This window comes from Festucalex cinctus, chromosome 8 (assembly GCF_051991245.1).
Source record: "Festucalex cinctus isolate MCC-2025b chromosome 8, RoL_Fcin_1.0, whole genome shotgun sequence".
Lineage (NCBI taxonomy): Eukaryota > Metazoa > Chordata > Actinopteri > Syngnathiformes > Syngnathidae > Festucalex > Festucalex cinctus.
The window spans coordinates 16,954,247-16,977,398 of NC_135418.1; the positions used below are offsets into that span (position 1 = coordinate 16,954,247).

The 23,152-nt window shown below is 37.8% G+C and overlaps 2 protein-coding genes and 1 long non-coding RNA gene across 8 annotated transcripts; 2 read left to right on the forward strand and 1 right to left on the reverse strand.

Annotated features, from left to right (window-relative positions):
* The first annotated feature begins 295 nt into the window (after nt 1-295).
* On the forward strand, nt 296-16,998 carry ankrd52b (ankyrin repeat domain 52b). Of its 5 annotated transcripts, none has more exons than XM_077529439.1 (30): nt 303-508; nt 826-1,627; nt 2,083-2,326; nt 2,427-4,508; nt 4,608-4,686; nt 4,778-4,848; nt 4,942-5,142; nt 5,275-5,362; nt 5,991-6,133; nt 6,329-6,541; nt 6,625-6,703; nt 6,800-6,914; nt 8,104-8,186; nt 8,302-8,419; nt 8,496-8,564; nt 8,654-8,794; nt 8,884-8,934; nt 10,149-10,260; nt 10,336-10,407; nt 10,491-10,692; nt 10,769-10,856; nt 11,802-11,919; nt 11,992-12,211; nt 13,417-13,504; nt 13,587-13,670; nt 13,761-13,906; nt 14,057-14,139; nt 14,317-14,399; nt 14,530-14,621; nt 15,454-16,998. In XM_077529439.1, exons 5-30 carry the CDS (start codon nt 4,665-4,667, stop codon nt 15,690-15,692), a joined length of 3,021 nt encoding a protein of 1,006 aa, XP_077385565.1. In that variant the 5' UTR covers nt 303-508; nt 826-1,627; nt 2,083-2,326; nt 2,427-4,508; nt 4,608-4,664; the 3' UTR covers nt 15,693-16,998. The 5 variants fall into 5 exon arrangements, 4 of the variants coding, with proteins under 4 accessions (XP_077385565.1, XP_077385564.1, XP_077385566.1 ...); XM_077529438.1 differs by having other exon boundaries at nt 826-1,379; XM_077529440.1 differs by having other exon boundaries at nt 1,270-1,379.
* On the reverse strand, nt 2,911-4,482 carry LOC144023699 (uncharacterized). Of its 2 annotated transcripts, none has more exons than XR_013284591.1 (3): nt 4,312-4,482; nt 4,029-4,110; nt 2,911-3,546 (listed from the first exon to the last, which is right to left on the reverse strand). It is a non-coding gene; the product is annotated as an uncharacterized LOC144023699 (long non-coding RNA). The 2 variants fall into 2 exon arrangements; XR_013284590.1 differs by having other exon boundaries at nt 4,024-4,110.
* Nucleotides 16,999-17,210: 212 nt separating the features above from the next.
* Nucleotides 17,211-23,040, forward strand: npepl1 (aminopeptidase like 1). The gene is made up of 12 exons (XM_077530571.1): nt 17,211-17,416; nt 18,066-18,251; nt 18,385-18,555; nt 19,782-19,871; nt 19,943-20,024; nt 20,184-20,326; nt 21,079-21,156; nt 21,231-21,331; nt 21,404-21,527; nt 21,629-21,805; nt 22,445-22,555; nt 22,691-23,040. Exons 1-12 carry the CDS (start codon nt 17,267-17,269, stop codon nt 22,847-22,849), a joined length of 1,572 nt encoding a protein of 523 aa, XP_077386697.1. The 5' UTR covers nt 17,211-17,266; the 3' UTR covers nt 22,850-23,040.
* Nucleotides 23,041-23,152: the final 112 nt, after the last annotated feature.

The following is a 23,152-nucleotide window of genomic DNA, read 5'->3' on the forward strand; positions in this document are numbered from 1 at the left end:
ACTCACGGCGTACGAGTAAAAGGTATGTACTGTTTTCAGTTTGTAATGTTTTTATCAGTGCTTGAAACTACAGAGACTACTGTGAAATTTGTAAAATGAAATAAAGTAAATAAATAAAAGTGGTCTGAATACCAACATGTTCATGGCATTTGTTTCTGTTCAACTTTTTGTAATTTAAATTAAACTTTATATAATTTAAAAAGAAAAAGACGTTGTTGTTGTTGTTGTTATGGTTTTTAATTACTGTAGTTTGTTTGAGTCATATCAAAGTTTTTCCAATTCCCAGTCTGCGGTCTGCAATCAGACCCTTCTCAAGTTTTACACTTCACGCTTGTCATCGCAGTGCTGTGACATCTCGCGAGACTTTTGTTTTCACCACAAATGTACTCGCTAACGAGGCTAACGAGCTGCCTGCCATTGAATAACATGTACAGATACAGATAGACAGTGTGAATGAAAGAGCGTACGGGAGCATTTAGGAATGGAGTGTAGAGATATCAAGGACCAGGTACGTGAAAATCCTTGTGGTAACTGTGAAATGTCGCTTGTTTCCCAACTTTGCAATTCAGCCGGTTGACTTGGCGACGTTTCGAGTAGTTTGCTAACAGGCATACAGCTATGTTATTACCGTGACACACAAGTCGTCTAATTACACTTTGAGTAGTAATATTTGCGTTCATGTTTCTGTCTGTTGTGCAGCTGAACTTTTTCGTTAGCACTTGTGTAAAGTCTGAGACTAGTAGACATGACATTAATTGCGCGTATATTTGTTATTATTATTTTCAAGTTATTATTTTTCTTACATATGTCAAATCACCTTTTCAGAGTCCGTTGGTCCAGGCTATTTTCAGCCAAAATGCTGAAGAAGTGACGTTTTTGTTAAAGGTACACTCAGTATTATACAGTGGCATCTAGTGGTGAAATAATAAATCATTCGAAAAAAAAAAACAATTGTTTGTGTTAGTAGTATGTAAAAAGATATGTTGTATCGCATAAACGTACTTTTTTAAAATATAACGGTTAGTCTAGAAATCGCAAATTATCTTACATGTCCGCGCCTCGCCTGCTAGTGTCTGCCATGTTTCGCCGCCATCTTTCTGCTACGGGTGCCGTCAAAGACAAATTTCAGCGCTCCATTTCTTAACGCGTTTTTGGAACGCACTTCCGGTTTGTATGGCGACCGCATGTCCACGAAGAAGAAGAGTTTCCGGTCCCCGAAGAGAACATTATCAAGCATCACACTTACTTTGGGAATTTATTTTATTTCAGCGCGACAAAACAAGAGTTTATATTGTAGCCGCATTTGCCAGATGGAGAGAAATGAGGAACAGACTAGGTTTGGGACGTGCCGGTGCCTTCGACTGCTTTCTACTTGACCGGTAAGTAAGAGTACATTTGTGTTTACGTTTTGAGAGCGAGAGAAAAAGTATACTCCGTACTAATTAATACGATGTTCGTACCTTTGTTTTACGATCACTGTAGCTGTTGATTAGCAACTCCGCACCACTCGAACGATTTCGTTATGTAGCTACTTGCTTTGAAAAAAAAAAAAGATTCCCGCTGGCACGTTATATTTAGAGTAAATGCGCAAGTTATTGTGTAATGTAATGTAACTGTGATTTCGAAGGTATATTTGCCCATAACTTCAATGGAGAATCTAAAGCATACTGTATTAGTGGAGGAGTTGAAAATTATTTTCGTTGTGGTTGGTGAAAATAGTGTTCTCGAAATTAATTTTCGTCAGGGAATAACTTTCTGGACTTAAATGCTGGCTGTACCGTAAGCACTGCTAGAGTCTGAACTCTCTCACTCAAGTGTGTACTGGTCCATTGTGTAATTGGGTGCACAAGAATTTACAGGCTGCCACGTTTTCCACGGAAATTCGACAAGCAAGCAGCCTTTGCATATTCTATGCAGTATGCAGTCAAGTTACTTTTATCTAGCTAATACAATGTTTTGGGCCCAAAAACTAAAGATCTTACCTCTATTTTGGGGGCTTTGTTGGAAAGTTGGTGACATATAGTAGTATCATCAATTATTCTATTTTATTTTATAATTGTGTTTTTGTTTGTGTCACACTAGATCAACAGCCAAACTTGAGGGGTTCCAGAACCATATTCTGATGTATACAAGCATTCATGCACCGTTTAAATACATCACCGACCTGCAAGAAAAAAAAATATCAAGGGGAGAGTCAGCAGCCAAATTGGAATGCCCCGAATGAGGACACTTGAATGGAGGACCCCAGAAGGCTTCGGTGTTGTACCACCAGTATCTCCACCTACCATATCTGAGCTGCAACAAACTGAAGTCAGCCGACGTCTTGGTATGTCATTTACATATGGACGGCATTGCACACTACATGAACTTTTTGTGTGAAGCAATACGGAATGGTCACATGTACAAGCACCACTTGTTTTACACAGGACCTGCTGACCAGGTGTCTGAAGCCATGGAGTGACTCCTCCCTCACTTTCCTCAGCAAGCCTTTGAAGAATATGATATCATCGTTGGTGGGAACATGCCCTCACTCCATAACATGTACTTGTGCAGTCAAGGAGCATGTCAAACTTAATAAAACCAGCAAACATTGAAGTGACTTCATTTTTACTGCAGTCTGTTCACACAATCAATGGACAAGCCTTCCTTAATTTTGCCCCAATAACATCATAGAGTAGGCGAAAAGTAGTGTTACAGATCATACTATGTGTTCGGGAGAGTTGGAGGAATGTTGCAATGTTAATGGGGGGCAATGTCAGCACACACACACAAAAAAAAACAAAAAACATCATGGTATTGAGTTAATCAGATATTTTAGCTGTGTACAACACATACCTGCTCTGTAACACTACTTTTGGCCCAAACCTGTATGTCTATTTTCCATATTTTGAAATGCACAGCGTATTGGTAAAATTCTGGAACAACTGCAATTCATGTAGCTCATTATATTCTAACAGCATTTTTTTTTTTTTTTTAGTTAATATGTTCATTTCATGTAGACTTTTATTTTACTTTATTTTATTCATTCATTTTCATGTACTGTACCTTACATTCATTGGCCAATGAAGAATTCCTTGTCATTGCAAGCATTTATAATAATTCTCCAGGCTTTTGATGTTTTACATTTCTGGTCATGTAAAATAGTGTTAGGTTAGGTGTCGAATGAACACTGCATGTTGACGCCAAAGGAAATTGTATTTTTTTAGTTATTCAAAATGTACAAATTAACACACAACAACAATATACAAGTTATACAAGCTACAACAAGTGTCAGACATGGACTAATTATATGCCAGGTAAAAAAACCTTTGTATTGTCCTCAAGGATCTGGGAAAGTGTCACTTATTTGCTACAAGTCCACCAAGGTGCTGCAGTCTGGGATCCAGGTACAGGAAATCATGGTGGTGCTGATGTGGGATCCAGGTACAGGAAATCGTGGTGGTGCTGATGTGTCAGCAATGTGTCAAAAAGTATTTCTTGGTGTCAGTCTATCAGCTGGACTTGGATATCTTCATGTTCCTCCATGGTCATTTCCTGTACGAGTCTCTGCAAGAAGGTAACAATTGTATGTCAGATGAGGTACCAAACAATGAACTGAAAGTCACTGAGCCAATGAAGTACATTATTATATGAGCAAGACTATTTGTGAAAGCCATGTAAATTCCTGCACATCGAAGTACAAGGAAGCTGTTGTATCTTCAATCAAAACTAATTAAGTTGCTTAGTGATATTTATTAGGTAAAATTGTTCAACATGGTGACAAATCGATATCTGAGTAAAGGGTTTCAAATGTTTTTGTAAGCAGCACTTTTCTGAGTGGTTAGTAGCAACAAAACACGGGGGGAATTACGAGTCTGAGTTGCAGATGTGTCGTTCAGTTAACACCATTATTTTTGCACGATATACTAAACATATCAGCAAACGATGTAATCTAAATACCACATATTCCAAGCAAAGGTATGTTTTGAGCCATTCACATGCATGCTCGAATGGAATTATTTTTCCATGATGACATAATTGTACGTTACGAGACACCGCGTTCTCTTCCGCGTTCTCTTCCTCGTCGTCTCTCTCGACCCCTCCTCGCCCCCTTTGAGATGGTCCACATGTCTATAAAACATAACATAACTGTGTGTTCTCTGTTGCATGGTTTAGTTGCACTAACAAATATGAACATAGATAGCCATTATCATTAGCTGACGTACAGTATTTCCAAACAATGCCGACAAAAATATTAATTCTGAAATTAAATGACTAAATCACCATTATTAGGGATCTGTACAGTATGTCTAACAAATGCAATTCACTTACGTCATCACTTGAGGGAATACCAGAAGTTGTTTGCGTTCTGTTCCGGTGAAATTGGTGGTAGGCTGTTGAAGTAGGGTCTCTCTGGGACGCCGTAGTTCGTGTGCTTAAAATCATTGCATTATCTTGTTTGACCGATAGATGGCGGTCGTGAGCTACACACTGGGGCTTTAAGCCATAGGGAGGATGTCGATTCATTGGTAATATTATTCTACTATTGTTCTATTATTCTTTCTTTGTTTTCCGAGTAGGATTTTGCATTATTTGTCAGTTTAAATATTCAATATTGTTTTACACAGGACCATGAGCAAAGCACACCGCTTCATGCTGCTGCCTACCTTGGCAACATTCATATTATGGATCTACTTGTTGCCGCAGGTAAAGCTTAACATATTAAGAGTCCCATAATCACTTTGAAAACAAGCCACATAGTCTTTTTTTGTTTGTTTGTTTGTTTGCTTTGTAACAGGTGCCAATGTCAACACTAAGGACCAGGGTTTGTTGACTCCTTTACATAGAGCAGCTGCCTCCAGAAATGAAGTATGCTCTTTTTTTTGTCATTGGACTGTTTCAAGGATTGTTTTATTGGACTTCCGTTGATTCTTCTTTTTTGTTTTCCCGTCTTCTCTTCAGAGGGCTGTGGAGTTGCTGCTTAAGCACAGTGCAGAGATCAACTCACGAGACAAATTCTGGCATACGCCACTACACATGGCTGCAGCAAATTGGGCTACTGGCTGTGCTGAAACATTGATACCTCATGTGTGCAGCCTGGATGTTTTTGACCGCTCAGGAAGAACACCTTTGCATCACGCAGCACACAGTGGACATGGAGAGGTACGCTTTCCTAAAGACATTCACTTCTTTGTCCTTTTTGATTGTTAATCAGGGTCTAGTTCTTAAATTTGGTAATTGTCGAAAGTACATTTTCCCAGTTTAAACTGTAAAGCAGATGTTTACCCTCTATAGATGGTGAACTTGCTTCTCAGCAAGGGTGCAAACGCGAGAGGCAAGGACAAAAAGGAAAGGCAACCAATACACTGGGCTGCGTATCTTGGTAAGTGGTGGTGGTCTTGGCTGAAAATTTGGAGAGAATGTTGAAATGGTTTATACACAGAAAGATTTGAAATTTATCGTCACTGTTGCAAATATTGCAACTAAGCACCAGAAGCATTGATTACAAAAAAAAAAAAAATCACTCTTTAAAGCATTTTCCTCCTTCTGGAAGGAAATTGCAGAAACCTTCCTGTGACTCTTTAAACACAAAGGTTACTGTAGTCCCAGCAACTAAAAATAAAGCTGCCTCGCCTCGCCTGCAGAGGTTGTTTATTTCCCCCTGCTAATAACATGTGATCTCAAATAAACAGCTCTGTTTATGTGTGTTCACACTTCTGTTGCATCCTTCACCACACTGGTGTTTAGCACTTCCTAACTCTAAAGCAGAGATACAGTAATAGTAGGTAGTCATTTGTTGTCCAGGAATATAAATAATAAACCAACACGGTGCAGAGTGAGCATAAAGCAAATCACCGAAGAAGCTTAATTCACACTTTATAAATATGTTAATAAAAAAACAAACAAAAAACATTATACGAAGGTGGCAAGTGTGGGTTACAAAAAAAAAAAAAAAAAAGATAATGTGTCTGATGGGAGGTAAACATTGTGATTTCACCCCATTTCCCCAGGACATTTGGGCATTTTGAAGATGCTGCTGTCTCACAGTGCCGATGCATCATGCAAAGACAAACGTGGCTACACACCGCTACATGCTGCAGCAATCAGTGGACATTTAGATGTGGTCAAATATCTTTTGGAACTTGGAGTGGAGGTATAGTTTTTTTCTCATTTGTTTACTGATATATATATATATATATATATATATATATATATATATATATATATATACATAAAGTAGGGATATTTGATAGTACTTTTTTCGGACTGATACCAGTACGAGGACTTCAGTTGGTCTTAAATATAATTTCAAATTGAATCATGCTTGATTCGCTCTTCTGCCTTCCAGACTGATGAACCAAACACGTTTGGAAACGCAGCTCTCCACATGGCCTGCCAAACGGGCCAGGAGACTGTGGCCTATGAGCTGGTCAACTGTGGCGCCAACATCAACCAGCCCAATCACCATGGCATGACTCCGCTACACCTGGCCGCCGCCTCCTCCAGCGGGGTGCTGTGTGTTGAGCTGCTCATTAACAATGGGGCTGATGTCAACATGCAGGTTAAAAAGGGGGGAAAAAGAGAAAAAAATTGAGGTCGCATCTTCTTAATGCTTCAAATTCACTTGCAAAATGTCTTCAACAGAGTAAAGAAGGGAAGAGCCCTTTGCATATGGCTGCTATGCATGGCCGCTTCACAGGCTCCCAGATTCTTATCCAAAATGGTAAAAAAGGAAAAAAAATGTTGGTATTTACGTAATGTGTCATGCACGTCGTGTATAACGTCACGTGTCACTTAAGTATTTATACCTTCTGCCCAGGTGGTGAAATTGACTGTGTCGACATATACGGCAATACTCCTCTCCATGTTGCTGCCCGTTATGGTCAGGAGTTGTTGATTAGCACTCTGCTGACTAATAGTGCTGACAAAGCCAAGTAAGTTGTATTTCAGCATACTGAAAACTTGTATAAATTATGTGGTCTATGCGTACCAATCCTGACACCCCTCTCAAGCACAGAATTAATTGATTGAATATTAATTACAAGTGTGACAAAAGTACTCACACTGTACTTGGAGTGAAAAATTGAGATTTCCAGTGAAATTGAAGTAGGTATGTTGATAGAAATGTATATATTGATCAAGCTCCCACATTTTTTTTTTTTTGGTACATGCACACTGCAAAATAGCTGAGCTTGTGACAGGGTAGTCAACGACAGGGTGGACATTTTTGGCTAACGTTAGCTTTTAATGAGCACATGGTTGACCTTCACTTAGCATTATAATTCAGACAGTAAGATGGCTGTGTACTGTTTTAACAAATCACTGGCGTTGGACAGAATCTTCACATTTCACTTTTCGGGAAAAAAAAAAAAACAACAGAATTTTGTTTGTTGAGCATTGTAAAATAGATCGAGACATTTTCACAATTTTAGATTAGTCAATAATTTGTAAAAAATAAATAAATAAATAATAATAATAATAACAGACCTATGTGGGGAACGGGGATTGACCAATAATATTGATTTGTGGGGAAAAAATAGGAAATGGAAAAAATTTTGATGTAGGAGGAATTTCTGAAATGCTTTGATATCAATTGATATGTCACTGTGACATAATGGACAAGTTAAACTTGTCAACATCCAAGTACACAGGTAATATTATGGAAAAAATTATTAAATTAAATAATTGTTCTGCAGCTATCCAGTGTTTCAGCTTCCATTGAAGAAAGAAAAAACATTGGTTAAAAAAAAAATCACAGAAAAAAAATCAGATGTTTTTTTAAAGGGGCAGTTCATCCCATAATGATAGGGTGGACAGAAATTTCAGGGACACATGCAAAAAGTTCACTATGATTATGAAAATAGAATGTGTGGTTAAAAAAAATGAGTAGTTTTAGTAAATAACTTGTGGACAATGAAACCATGTTAAAAAAATAGTATCAAAGAGTGTGTGCAAAAAAAATAATAATAATCTGTACAGCCGAAGGGGTGGGGGAAATCGTATAAAATGAATTCAACACATTCTAAGAGACTTATAGTACTCGTATGTGTGCAAATGTTAGGCCACTTCGGATTTCACAATTCTACTGCATTTTCATGTTGACTAACCATTCTGACTGTGCAGACAGGGGATCCATGGGATGCTTCCATTACACTTGGCAGCACTATATGGCTTTTCCGACTGCTGTCGCAAGTTGCTCACAAATGGTGAGAAGTTGTCGAATGAATATGGAGCAGTCTTGAATACTTAAGTGGCGAAAGTGGAGAACTTAAGTTCTCTTTCAACGTTCACTTCGAGCACTTTTGCTTGTGTGTCACATAGGCCAGTATTACAACATTGTGCACTCTCCGACCGGCTGCAAGACACCATCCTTTGGATTTGATATAAACACACAGGATGAGCTTGGGAGGACATGTTTGCATGCAGCTGCATTTGGAGGGTAACACACACACTTCTCTTGTTATATTTGACAGATAAAAATTGTTATGAATGAATGTTTCTTGTGCTTTTGGCAGAAATGTGGACTGCCTTACCATGTTGATAAACAGTGGAGCTGAACTTGATGTAAAGGATCATTTAGGAAGGTAAGCAAAATACCATTTCATGCTGCATAGCTGCCAAGATGTGTTGTTATCAGACATTTCTTGTTTTTGTATTTTTGTTTTTCCTGCAGATCTCCTTTGCACTACGCTGCAGCCAACGGTAACAGCCAGTGTACAATCACACTGGTGAGAGGCGGCTCGGAGATCAACGAGTTAGACCTGATGGGCTGCAGCCCTCTACACTATGCTGCTGCATCACACACGTTCTTCGGGTGAAGTCCTGAGAAATGGCAAAAATACATGCTGTCAGTTTAATATGAAAGTTAAAAGAATATCAATTGTCTGCCTTTTCATTACTCAGGGGGGAGACGAGCTCTGAGTGCAGAGTAGAAAAGGAACAAGAAGCATCTCTGTATGTTGTTACACTTTATTCATACTAAATCCAACTCAGCCTCATTTTTGTCATCTTATTTACAGGGATGTAACAATAACGTCAACATCGTGATATCGCGATATTAAAACTGCCACAATATATTGTCGTCCTCATGTCACGTATATTAAAAGTAGCACATCTATTAAAAAAAGTCAGGTTGATTTCCATTTGTGCAGCTCTAGCACCCTCTGGTGCCTCATTTTTCAGTGCAGTTTAATTTTCACAAGGCATGTTTTGGACCTTCTATGTTTAAAAACCACACGAATCAGATGAAGGGGAACGTAATATACTTGTGAGCAGAGTCAAATGTGTAGGAACTCAATTTGTGCTTGCATTAGGAAGTAAGTGCCTCAATATATACATTACATTTATATATTTTTTGATATATAATATTTTTCGAATATTTTTCATTGCTGTAATGTACAAAAGCACAATATTGTGTGTGTGTGTTTTTTTTTTTTTTTAGTATGAACTCTTTTTTTTTTACAATATTGTGGCCTTTTTTTTTTGTAGCACAACCTCCCCACAATATTGTGATATTATGTGACCTTCATATCATGATAATATTGTATCGTGATGTTTGAATATTGTTACATCACATCCCTACTTATTTAGCTACATTAGAGGTGAAAAAAGTATTACAAACCCAGTAAAGTTCTAAATCACTTTAAACTAAAACCACAATAATAAACACATTTTTAAATTACCGGTAATACGACACCTCCCATGTTAACCAATAATATTTATGTTAACAGATTTCTAAATACAGTGCAGTATTTTTGTTGAATATAGAAGATTAAACAGGTTGACACAATAGTTTGGCTATACTGTAAGTTTGTTATAGGGGGTTGCTTCCAGGGCAGAAATATCATGAAATATTAAATATGTTTCACCATTTTATAACACCATAGGTAATTTTTCAGGTAGTTTTTTTTATGAAGTAGTCCCAAAAATCAAGACAATTGGGAAAATCACATGGTAAGTGAAGGCTTTTTTTTTTTTTTTTTTTTTTTTTTAATTTAGAGTTATCCAAAACTTGCCAGATGCGAATAAATGACTATAAACGTTAAACTTTCCCATCATTTTAGAATATTAGAGGTTGTAGATTATTGTTAGGCTGTCCTTTATTTTTACCCGAGTGAGAACACTGGGAGGTTCCTGATGTTCCCTTTTTTTTTTTCTCCTTTTTTCAGGTGTTTGGAGTATTTACTGGACAGCGGAGGAAATCCAACTCTAAAGAACACTAAAGGTTACAGTGCTGTCCACTATGCAGCAGCTTACGGCAACAAGCAGCATCTGGAAATGGTCAGTGCTACTTTTTAATTATTTTTTAATTTCTAATATAGCTTTAGGTCACAGTTTTTTCCCCGCCTATTCAAGCTGCTGGTGATTTCTTTCAACTGCCTAGAAGAGGCTGAAAGTAACATTCCTGTTAGTCCGCTGCACTTGGCTGTGAGTAGTGCAAATCCGTCACAGATATCTTACTTGTGGTTTGTGGACGACTGCCCATTGCAGCACTTGTGTTGTGTTGACAGGCATATTATGGTCACTGTGAGGCCCTGCGTCTCTTGTGTGAGACGTTAGTCAGTCTGGATGTGCGAGACATTGAGGGGCAAACTGCCCTCCACCTCGCTTCTCAGAGAGGCTTTACCTCGTGTGTGGAGGTGCTGCTGGAGCATCAAGCTTCCTGCACGCTGAAGGAGCCAAAGAACAAGAGGACTGCGCTCCATGCTGCAGGTGGGAGTTGACAAAGAGGTCATTTTTATTGTGGGCCAATGTTTTGTTTCCTTACGGTATTTTTATGCATGTGCAGCCGCAGAGGGCCATGTGGACTGTCTGCTTTTGCTGGTCAATAGAGAACACAGTGCTGACATTATTGACAGCCAAGACACGCAAGGACAGTGAGTCAATTCTTGTTCATTTATTTTTTGATTTACAGCTTAAACAAGCTCACCAACTTAATACAAGAGCTATAACCCCAGCGTGACGGACATTAATTTGTTGACGGTTGGTGGAGTGGACTCACCGGCACGACACGTGTGGAGGACCAAAAATGCTAAAATAATAAATAATAGTAAAAATAAAAATAGATTTAAAAATATAGAATTCAAAAATCAAGTACAAAAAAAATGAATATAAATGGAAATTGAATTGAATAACATTTCATGACGCCTTTCATGCTGACAGCATCTGCAGCTTGAAATAAATAAATATGTGAGCAGAGCCTTTTTATTTCTTGATTGATATTTAATTCAATGTATATATTTTAGTATTTTTGTATTTTGTTTTCATTTCCACATTTATTTTTATATTTATTTTTAGTTTTAGAATCTTCGTTTTATTAATTTTTGCATTTATTTTTACTTTTATTTATATACCTATACCGGTGATATTTTTATATTTTTGCTGTTTTTATTTCCATTTATATCATTTTTTGTATTTAATTTTTGAATTATATTTTTTTTAGATCTTTTTATTTTCACTATTTATTTTATTTTTGAGTAATATTTTTTAATATCCATTTTTAATTTCACTTTAATTTATTTATTTTGCCATTTTTGGTCCTCTATAGACAAAACTCATGAGGAAATTCATATAATTCAGTCTCAAATACTTTTAATGAAAAACCTGAAAGTGATAATTAATTGAATTAAAAATAATTGCATATACTTTTACATTGCTTTATTGCGGTTTAATGCAACTCAAACGTGTGCTATGCAAAAGCCTGTTGTGAAGAGGAATAGCAGACAGCCTTGCTAATGGGTTTGATTGCACAAAACTCATTCCAGTCTATGGCACGTGTAAACCAACAACATTTAAGTGCTTTTATTTTTTATTTTTTGCAGGACTGCCCTCATGTTGGCAGCTCTGGGGTGCCACACAGATTGTGTCCACATCCTATTAGAGAAAGGTGCAAATCCGGATGCCGGTGACAAAAAGGGCTTCACTGCATTACATCGTGCTGTACGTTTGTATGTGAGCACGTCCCTTCGTCTCGAGAACAACATTAAAATCTCTCTTGTCCTTGCCCCGCAGGCCATGCTGGGTAGCAATGACACGATGTCAGCTTTATTAGAACACGGCGCCTCTGCTCTATGTCGAGACTCTCAGGGAAGGACGCCGCTGCATCTTGCTGCATCCTGCGGCCACACATCGCTACTAAACACTTTACTCCAAGCTGCATTGAAAGCAGACCCTCTGGACTCCATGTTGGATTACAGAGGCTACACGCCCACTCACTGGGCGGCTTACCATGGTAAGTAGTACAGACCATATCTCGTACATTCAAATGATTAATTTGAATCAAATTATTCTCTTTGTTCATGTCTTCTTCCAACTGTCTTTTTTTTTTTTAAATTAATTTTACTTAAGTAATTGTAAAATGTTAAACCTTTATTTTTACTATTCCTCTCTGGCTCATTTGAATGAAATTTTATTTGAAAGGTAATTGTTAAATTGATTTTTAAAACTTTTTAAATTTTACTATTAAACAAACAATGATGAACATTTACTACCACCCAAATATGTAAATAAATAAATAAATTAACTCATTTACCCCCAATGACGTATAAATACGTTTTTTAATGTTCTGAGTGTCCCAAAGACGTATTTATACGTTTTTTGCTTTTTTTTTTATGCTCGAGCATACAGAAGGCTTTGATGCAGCCTTTCAACTGCAAAGAACGGTTGCAGAAATGGTAGTTATTACACAAACGGCCAGCAGGTGGCAGCAGAGCAAAGGAGATCAACCAGGGCCATGTAGAAAAAAAGCTCAATTTTAAATAGATTTGTGAAAATTGATGAAACTTAGCTCTCTTCTAATACTAATTGCTGCAAAACGGAAACAGATAGAAACATACTTTTTTTTCCCTGATGAAAGAAGAGACTTTAATCTTTCTTTTGGTAGGTTCCATGTTTTTATAGCAATAGAACACAATATTCTGTGGGCCTTGCAAAATCAGTCAAAATCCAGTAAAACAGCCGGGAGCGAACGGAATTGCTTCTGTGAAAATGGCTGGGAGTGAATGAGTTAATTAACAAAATTTAACAAATTAAAAATAAATTAAAAAGAGAGAGAGAGAGAGAGAGAGAGAGAGAGTACAAAAGTACCGAAAATTGGTACCGTTGAGTACCGGTATCAATTCCTAGGTACCGAGTACAGTATCGGTTCAAATGTGAAAAGTACCCATCCCTAATGGTAAGACATCAGGAAGACGTTAATTTTTCATTGAACTAAAATGGTGTGGTTCATTGTGCATTAGAGAAGAACAAACGAGTCTTGCGTTGTTCCAAATTATGAAGCAAAAACATCCTTACTGTTATCGCTAATGTTTTTTCCTGTCCAGGAAAAAAAAAAGTCCAAGTCAAGCTAATGAAATTCTTCAGAAAATAGAACATAATAGTAGTGCATTCTTCCAGAAATTTGCTTCTAAATAATTTTCCCATTTGTGTCTTGTGTAGGTCATGAAGGATGTTTGCTCATTTTACTTGAAAACAAACTTTTTGGCAACCAGGAAGGAAATTCCTTCAACCCATTGCACTGTGCTTTGTGAGTGCCATTTAAAATGTTTATCTATTAGAAATAATTCAAAAAGAATTGAATGGACTGTAGTTAATTTTTCGCTTTGCAGAATTAAAGGACATGATGTTGCTGCTGGACTTCTTGTCAAGACAGTTGGCCCTCAAATAGTTCAAATTAGTGATGCCAAAGGAAGGTGGGTTGTACTTTGTGCTATCACGAGTTATCATGGATCATATCTTATCACCTTGTCTTGTCTTTTCTTGTCCTTGTCGTGTGATCGCAGGACCCCGCTGCATGCGGCTGCCTACTCCGGAAATGTCCCAGGGCTCCAAATGCTTCTGGCTCAGGGGGCGGAGCTCGATGCTGTGGACCACAGTGGGTACTCCGCTCTGATGATTGCGGCTGACTGCGGACATACCATGGCTGTTGGTATGTGTCCTTTCACATTGTAGACTTGGGAGTTTCCTCCTTTTCATCACACAATAAATGCACTGACTGTTTTCTGGCTTTAACTACTCACTGCACAAGAGACCCCCGAGTCAATATAAGTTTTTTTTTTTTTTTTTTAATGCATTTCAGAATTCTTGCTGCACAAGGCGAAGCCTGACCTGACCCTGGTGGATATCAATAATAACACAGCCCTTCACTTAGCGTGCACGAAGGTCAAGCACACAAATACAAGTGCATGAATTATTAGGCACGCGGTGGCACAATAACGTTTGCATCCAGATTACATTAACAGATCAATACAGCAAGCATCCATCTTGTCTTTTCAATAAGAAGCTTCTTGTCATCGTTAGTGTACTGAATGTAACTTTTTAATGTAATGTATCCCACAGGGTCATGAGATGTGTGCACTCCTACTTCTAGGAGAAATCAGTGACCACTCCCTCATAAATGCAACAAATAGTGCACTCCAAATGTGAGTTGGCTTCTGATTAGCACCACTCATGATGACGAAGCATTTTTTTTATTTATTTTTTTTTATTATAAATTTAGATCACCAGATTACCACCATAGTTCTCGGTATTCAGATCTCTTTTCTCGTCCAGGCCCCTTCACATCGCGGCAAGGAAGGGTCTGGCGACTGTTGTGCAGGTGTTACTCAGCAGAGGAGCAGCGGTCATGGCGGTGGATGGCGAAGGTAAGCAACGCTATGTATAAGTTATATATTTTTATTTTAGTATTTATTTATTTATTTATTTATTTATTTATTTATTTTATTTGTGTATTTATTTATTTATCTTTTTGTTTCTAATTCCATTTGTATTTATTTCTTCTATTTAATGTTTTAATTATATTTTTTACATCTGTTTTATTTTTTTATTTTTTTTCAAAAAAGGCAGAAATTGTTGTCAAAAAATAGCCATAAAATGTCCAAAAAAGGAAGTAGAGAGGCGGAAAATGATCATTGTCCACAAAATTGCCCAAATTGAGAAATTTTAGAGAAAGGCAAAAAAAACAAAGTGTAAAAATTCCTGAAACATTGTACACAAAAAAAAATTCAAAAACTAACGAAAGGTAGAAGAAAATGTCATATTGCATGCTGTATATTTTTGCGTTGTTTAGGGTGCAGCTCTAATTAGCTCTTGGACCCTCAGTACAGTATTAGACTAACTCTAACACACTTCAAATCTTCAAATGTTTTGTGGCTCCAGTCATATTTTGTTATTTATTTGGCCTAAAATGGCTCTTTTGACAGGAAAGGTTGCTGACCCATGATATAGACAATAGACATACATGGGCATCCATGTCTGGCTCCTCGGTCTTGAGTTTGACACGTGATACAGATAATGTTGGTGTAGTTTAGCAGATTGCAATTGTAGGTGATACAGGAACTACTAAAAGCACATCAGATGCTTTGTCATGTAGATTTCCTGGTATGTAGCGTACTTACTGTAAGTGATCAATGCCCCACCATTACTTTCATATAAAACCGCCAGTTATTCCAGTTGTGGTTTTGTTGCCGTCGGCAGGCCACACCCCAGCTTTGGCCTGTGCCCCCAACAAGAAAGTGGCTGACTGCCTGTCCCTGATCCTTTCCACCATGAAGCCTTTTCCCCTACGAGAGTCCAACACCAGCACGGCCTCCTGCTTCAACCCCACCCTGAATAACTGCGGCATCGCCGCCACTTGCGGGTCCAGTGGAAGCTTGCCTCACTCCTACGTCAAGGGCCGTTCAAGCTCCATCCTGCACCACTGTCTCACTGAGTGAGCTTTTTGACTCGCTTCCTCTGACGTATCATGGCATCCCATCTATGCTTCAACATTTACTAACAGCGTCTCTAAAGTCTCAGATGAACTCATATTTAACCTCCGCACATACTGTGTGTTTAAGTTAAATGAAGTAGTTACCATAAAATAGAAGTACACAACCCGTCCTTTTAAACCATGGTTGCTGATTTTTGTTTTTAAATGTAGCTCTGTGCTTCACGTAAGCTAAAAGCCTATTTCTCTGTCATCTGCTGCTATAAACCAAAATGCTTGATTGTGTTTACATGTGATGTGTGTTTGTGTGCAGATGTATGAGTCTGCTCATGTATTTTCTGAATATTAGTTATGTTTTTTAATATCTATCATGTACTTGTAAGTTGAATTCTTTATGCAATTAAGGTGTAGCAGACACTACATAGGTTGAAGATGCTTGTTAGTATTATAGCAGGATCTGTATAACTATTTCAACATGTTTTTTTTTCCATCAAATGAAGGAAGAACCTCATGTACATGCTGTGGTGCAATTCAAAGCACATTCTGAGAAGGGCATAGATATATAGAGAATAGAACAAATTATGTCACAGGAAAAATATGTTTAAGCTTAAATGTACATATTTTCTTGCGCAATGACCTTGCAAACAATCTCACTCTTTGATGTCTACAACAGCAAATGTATCAAATATGCTCTGCTGATTAATTTACTGTTGGAACAATGTATTTCTGTGTTCTCAAATACGCTTAATATCTCACATATAACAGAAGTGACACCAGAGGCTGAAAATCCAAAAGCTAAATTTGCTTGTCTGCAAGTGACTGTAAACGGCAGAGATTTACTGACATTCAGTAAAAAAAATTAATATATTGCATAAAATGTGCACATTACACCTCCATAAGCAGGAAATTGACACTTAAATTACATTTAATTTTAATAGTGATTGGGTTGGTTGATAATTGTTGACTTATATTCATCATGTGATGTTTTATTTTTCTAATGCAACACCAAGTGGGTTATGTTTAAAATAGCTTTAATATATTTGCACTCAAAATAACATGGATGTTTACGTTTCACAGTATCTTGCAAATATTAATTGTGATATAGAAATCAATTTCTTTTAGGATTATTAAAACCTATGCAATTTGAGAAATCCCCCTTGTTTTATTTTGGACTTTAAGTAAGACTGTCAAAAAACACAAATGTGATATGTGAACTGTCTTCCACACATACAAGTTTTTGACATTTCAGGGTGTATCAACTTCAATTCTGTGGATTTTACCGTGAAGAAATAAAGACTTACTTTGTGATGGTGCATTGATTTCCATTTGTACTGTTAGACGTAATAAAGTTCGCTCAGATCAGTTTAAAATAATGCTGTTTATTTTAAACAATATACGTATAATATTAATATATAAAATGTAAATTATTTAAACCTTATTGTGAATTTATGGAATTTCTCTCGTAGTACAACGCGCCGTAGAAAGTGGCGTTATTATCTATTTAGTCCTTTCACGGCTACCGTCGCCGGCACCGCTTCCGCTATCTGAACATTAGCTGCATGTTAGCTAGTCACAAAAAAAATGGCGAACGTGGTGCTGGAGTTCAAGGCGTCTGCCGGTGACTCCGACCCACAGACTCGCCCGATTTTGATTATCGGACAGCATGCCAACCTTCAACAAGTTGACTGGGACCAAGTTAAAGGCAAACTTCAGCCTGTTGTCGGCAAAGAGGTAACGCGTACATGGATGACAATGACTGCTTGCTAATGCTAATGCTAATCCTAATGCTAATGCTAAGCTAACACAGCAAGCTAACCTGAATGACTAGCACAGCACACCAGACGCTCAGTCTCTTCATTTAACTTCACTTCATTAACTCGTTATACTCCAGACACCACATCTCCAGTCGTTTTATCACCGACTATAAAACTCTAAATTTTAATAACGTTTAATTTTCCCCCAAGATGGGGCTTAATTGCTTAATTTCAAGTGTCTTATGAATTCATCTCATAAAAACCCCATTTCACCAGGTTAACATGTTTAAAAGTCTGAATAAGCTGTTATTTCCTTAATGGAGGAACGTGCTGGAAGTAATCTGAGCTGCTTGTGTAACACGGTCTATAAAAGTGGATTTGTGATCAAGGGTTACCTCACGTGGTTATCCTTTAAGTACTCAGAACTGCGTTAATTAATTACTTATTGTGAGCAGCACGAATACAGAGTGTCGAAAGGCCAAATTTGAATACATCCACCCCCTTATATTGGAGGGTTACGTGACAGCCCTCCAACAAATAAGTTACCAAAAAAACGAATAAGAAAAAACCTTATTACACCCTAGGCATGTATTTGTTTTAGATATTGATGAGTAGTGTTCTTTCAGATTTGGCAGGCTGCACTGAATACTTTGAGCCCCAAGCCCACGGACAGCTGTCCTCTGTACCTGAATTATGCAGCCGTGGCGGCCATTCCTTCACGGGTCAGCAGGCACAACAGCCCCTCTTCTGCCCACTTTATCTCCCGTCTGGTCCGCTCGTGCCTGCCTGGAGGGAACAACCGCTGCATCATGGTCAGTACCTTCACCGCATTCTCTCTCTCTTTTTTTATTTTTTATTTTTCAAATCTATCAGTTTCCATTTGCGACTAAAATCAGTTTTGCCCAGTGGATGCTGATATCTGACGCATTTATGTGTCCTCTGTAGATGGTGTGCGAGCGCTCCGACGTATTTGCGTCATCCTGTGCCATTTCCAGAGCGTTCCCCATCTTCTCTCGCCGTTCGGGATCCTCGCGCAGGACCGAGAAGAAGCACGTCGTCGTCGAGTTTGTGATTGTCGGCCAAGAAAACAACCAGATGGATGAAGCCGAGCTTGAGGTACTGACCTCGTTGTGCTCATCTTCATATGGGTTGTTTATTTTGAGCACCTGCTATCTATTAGGGCGAAGGCAGTATTCCTCATTCTTTGGGGTGTGACCCTCAAATCTCAAGTTGTTTTCTTTATGGTTAATATGGATACAATCATTGTTATGCAAATATGTACTGATACCAATTATTATAACTAAATAATATTTATAGTTGCGGGAGGAGTTAGGGAGGTGCACTGCAAAAATATTTTCTTCTTCCTCGGACGGCGTAGGAGAAAATAATTGAGAGGCACTGGGCTAAGAGGACTGACCTATAATATTGATATAATATGATATTGAACCAAGGTTATTATAGTTTATGAGAATAATGAAAATGAAACAACAAAGTGAAATTGAAAAAAAAAAAATCACTAACACAAATATAAATGAAAATGCTTTTTAAAAATTAAATGAAACTTCTTACGTTTTATAAAACTAACTAATTATTATAATCAAAATGTTATTAGTTTTTCTTCATTAATATACATGAGCTTTTGGGGTTAATTTTAAATAAATGTCTATTTCAATATTGGTGTACATCCATACAGAAGGAAGTTGTTTACATATCTTTATCACAAAATACTTAGTGACTTTTTTATTTTTTTTTGCACTTGGCTCTATTAAAAAAACAAAACAAAACTAAAACTAATCCAAGCTAAAACAAAACCTTTTCGAAAAAATAACAAACCTAGTCAAACATTGACAAATGCTCTATTTAAAAAAAAAAATCAAAACTAAAACTAATAAAAAAAAAAAAAAAAAAAAACAGCTAAGAAACCTACTTGGAAAAACTGTAACTGGCGGAAAAAGGTAAAAATGAAAAAATAACTATGATTTAAAAATAATAATGATAATAATTAATAATAATAATTCCAAAACTATTATTATAACCTAAACCTTGTATTTGAATTCCTCCGACAGTGACAAAATGACAGTTGGGATGGGAATGCAGAAATGTTAGTCGGATCATTGCTATCGTAGTAACAAGAAGCTAATGATGAAAAAGTGTGATTCTGCACTTGATAAAATATTTTGGAATTTAACCAGGGTTGCATAACAGTGTTGGACTTTGGAGGTTTCACTCTATAAATGTAGGTACTTCATTGATATTGTTACGCTATCATGGAAAACAGAATTTTAAAAGTAAATTGAGGAACTAGAATGTTTTTTTTTTTTTTGTCCTCCTTTCCTTTCCAGTGTCTCTCCAACGCTGCAGACGGAGTACGACTGGCGGCTCGCATTGTGGACACGCCGTGTAACGAGATGAACACGGACCATTTCCTGAACGTGAGGAAAACCAACAACTCTGCAATGCGTCAACCTATCAGGACACTAAATGGACTCCCCGTGTGTTTCAGGAAATCAAAGCAGTAGGAAGTGAACTCGGAATAACTCCTGTGATCATCCGTGGAGAAGAGCTCAAAGAAAAAGGCTTTGGAGGTAATCTGATTCTGACAGAAGTGGAAAATATTTGTATTCATTTTTATTTTAAAACTGTTGAGTATTTCATTCATTGTTCGCTCGAATGGTTCTCTTTAGTCATAGCACGAAAAATACTCAAGTAGAAATCAAACGTTAAATTCATATGTGTCCTTTTAGGCATTTATGGAGTTGGCAAGGCAGCTGAAAATCCTCCTGCATTAGCAGTCTTGAGCCACACACCAGATGGCGCCACTCAGACCATCGCGTGGGTGGGCAAAGGCATCGTGTACGACACTGGAGGACTCAGCATCAAGGGGAAGGTACTGGTTGTTGTTGTTTTTTTTTAATAATTTATTTTAGTGGTGTCAAAATTTAAAGTTCCTTAATTGCCACTATTTTTATTATTTTTAAAGCACGATTAATGGCCGCTCCTTACCTGGAAAGTCTGTACTGGGGGAATTCCAGTCTCAACGCAGCAGACATGTCCTGTCAAAATTTAGCAGTAATAAATGTAATAATGCATATATTTGTGGAGACTGGGGTCAAGTTGTATTTCACAATATTAAAAATGTGTAGAATTTCACAACTTAATTCATGTTAAAGATTGGACAGCGCTTAATATGAAAAGAAAAATGTACTGAGCCGTTGCCGCTGTCTTACAAATGCAGTTATGCCATCTAGTGGCAGAAAATTACCTCAACACAAATTAGTATCACACATTTACAGTACATCTTTTTAATTTTAATTTTAAGTTATTGTATAATGACTATAAGATGAAGCCATATTTCTATTAGGTTAACATTTTTCCCCCTTTAATGTTAACAAAAGTATGAAAACTTTTGAACAAGATATATCTTGCAATTAATTCCGATTAAAAATTGTAATCGCCTGACACCCCTAATTTATTTACATATTTAAAATGTAAATGTTATCTTCCATGTGCACATATTTACAAATATTAATGTGAGCAAAGCCCTTCAAAGTTCTAACTAAAGCACTTACTAAAAGACAAATTTGTATTAATTTAGTTTTTTTTTTTTTTTTTTTTTTTTTTTGTCTTGATTGGGTCTAGACCACAATGCCAGGCATGAAGAGAGACTGTGGTGGAGCTGCCGCCATCTTGGGAGCTTTTCAAGCTACCATCAAACAGGTGAGCTGTTGACGATCTCGCTCGTTTTTGTCACTCTGTGGGGCGTCCGTGACAATATCCCATCCGTGTCGCAGGGCTTCAAGGATAACCTCCACGCCGTGTTTTGCCTGGCGGAGAACGCCGTGGGACCAACGGCCACGCGGCCCGATGATATCCACACGCTCTACTCCGGAAAGTGAGCGTGTTTTTCCACGCGATTGTTTTGCTCAAACTGAACCCAAACTAAAGTGCGTTGGGACTTTTTAAGGACTGTGGAGATCAACAACACTGATGCGGAGGGAAGGTTGGTGCTGGCCGACGGGGTGGTGTACGCCAGTAAAGATCTGTCCGCTGATATTATTCTGGATATGGCCACGCTGACGGGTGCACAGGTACGGTGAACATTCCCATTTAATAAAAGTTGACCTTGAGCCAGCAAAGTAAACAGTAACACATTTATTTTTATATTTTTTTTTCGTCTCTGTTTGTCTAGGGGATTTCCACAGGGAAGCACCACGCAGCCGTGATGACCAACAGCGAGCAGTGGGAGACGGCGTGCGTGCGTGCCGGGCGCAGCAGCGGCGACCTCGCCCACCCTCTGGTTTACTGCCCCGAGCTGCACTTCACAGAGTTTGCTTCTGCTCTTGCTGACATGAAGAATTCAGTGGCTGTGAGTCAACAACACTCAGACTGCCAGAAAAAAAAAATCAGTTATTTGCATATGAAATCATGCAAATGTAATAAATCTGATCCAATGTGTTAAAGGAAATCAAGTCAAAATTATATATATATATATATATATATATATATATATATATATATATATATATATTTATTTATTTATTTATTTAGACTTTTTTTTTTTATGCTTTATTGAAGTCAAAATAATATTGTTAATGTGTTAAAGATGAAGTCAAGTCTAAATAATATATATATTTTTAAATTTTTGTCAGACAATTTTTTTATGATTTATTGAAGTCAAAATAATATTGTGTTAAAGAGCAAGTCAAGTCAAAATATATTTTGGGGAATTTTTTTTCTCGACCTTTTTTATGCTTTTATTGAAGTCAAAATATTGTTAGTTAACTCATTCACTGCCAGCCCAGTAAAAATTTAATCTTTGAAGTCTATAGCCGTCAATGGCAGTGAATGAGTTAACTGTGCCCTGCTCTCAGTTTCCGTCAACAGCAAGTGACAAAATGGCCGCTCCCAGAGATGAAATGTGTGACCTCAGTGGTGTTTAACTTGAGGGTCTGATTTTGAGTCAGTGGAATGCTTTCAATTTGTAATTCTTGTTTCATTTTGTCAGGACCGTGAGAACGCTCAGAGCTCGTGCGCTGGCCTCTTCATTGTGTCGCACCTGGGCTTTGATTGGCCCGGTGTTTGGGTCCATGTTGACATCGCCTCACCTGTTCACGCTGTGAGTACCTTTTTTAATAAGCCTGAGTCAGTGCTCTGATTGGATAATCAGGGTGCTGAATTTAGTTTTAAAACTTGTACGGTAGTTGTAATTTACCAAAAGCAGCCCGCATCATCCTTGCACTTGCCTCGGCAGGGGGAGCGTGCCACAGGATTCGGCGTCGCTTTGCTGATGGCCCTGTTCGGTCAGGCTTCTGATGATTCCATGCTGAAGCAAGTGTCTCCTTTGGGTGTCGCGTCCAATATGTTAGAAGAGCAGATGGAGCAGGACTGCAAAAGGAGAAGGCTGGTGTAGGAAACTGAACAGGTGCTCTCGCAAGCTCTGGGACCACTCTTCCGAGCTCTGGGACCACTCTTCCGTCAATACCACACACTTCAAACTGTCCAAGCAAGTGCTCATTCACTTTGGGTTAACATGTTTTAAACTGTCCGTCTGCCCTCTGTTTGATTACATTTGACTTGACTCAATAAAGGAAATAATACACAGCTGTGGCTCCTGAGCTCTATTCACAACTATTAGGAAATACAGAACAGTAAATAGCAGTCTCCTGTGTAGCAAACCAAATGATGAAGTAAAAGTCAAGTATGTTTGTGTGAT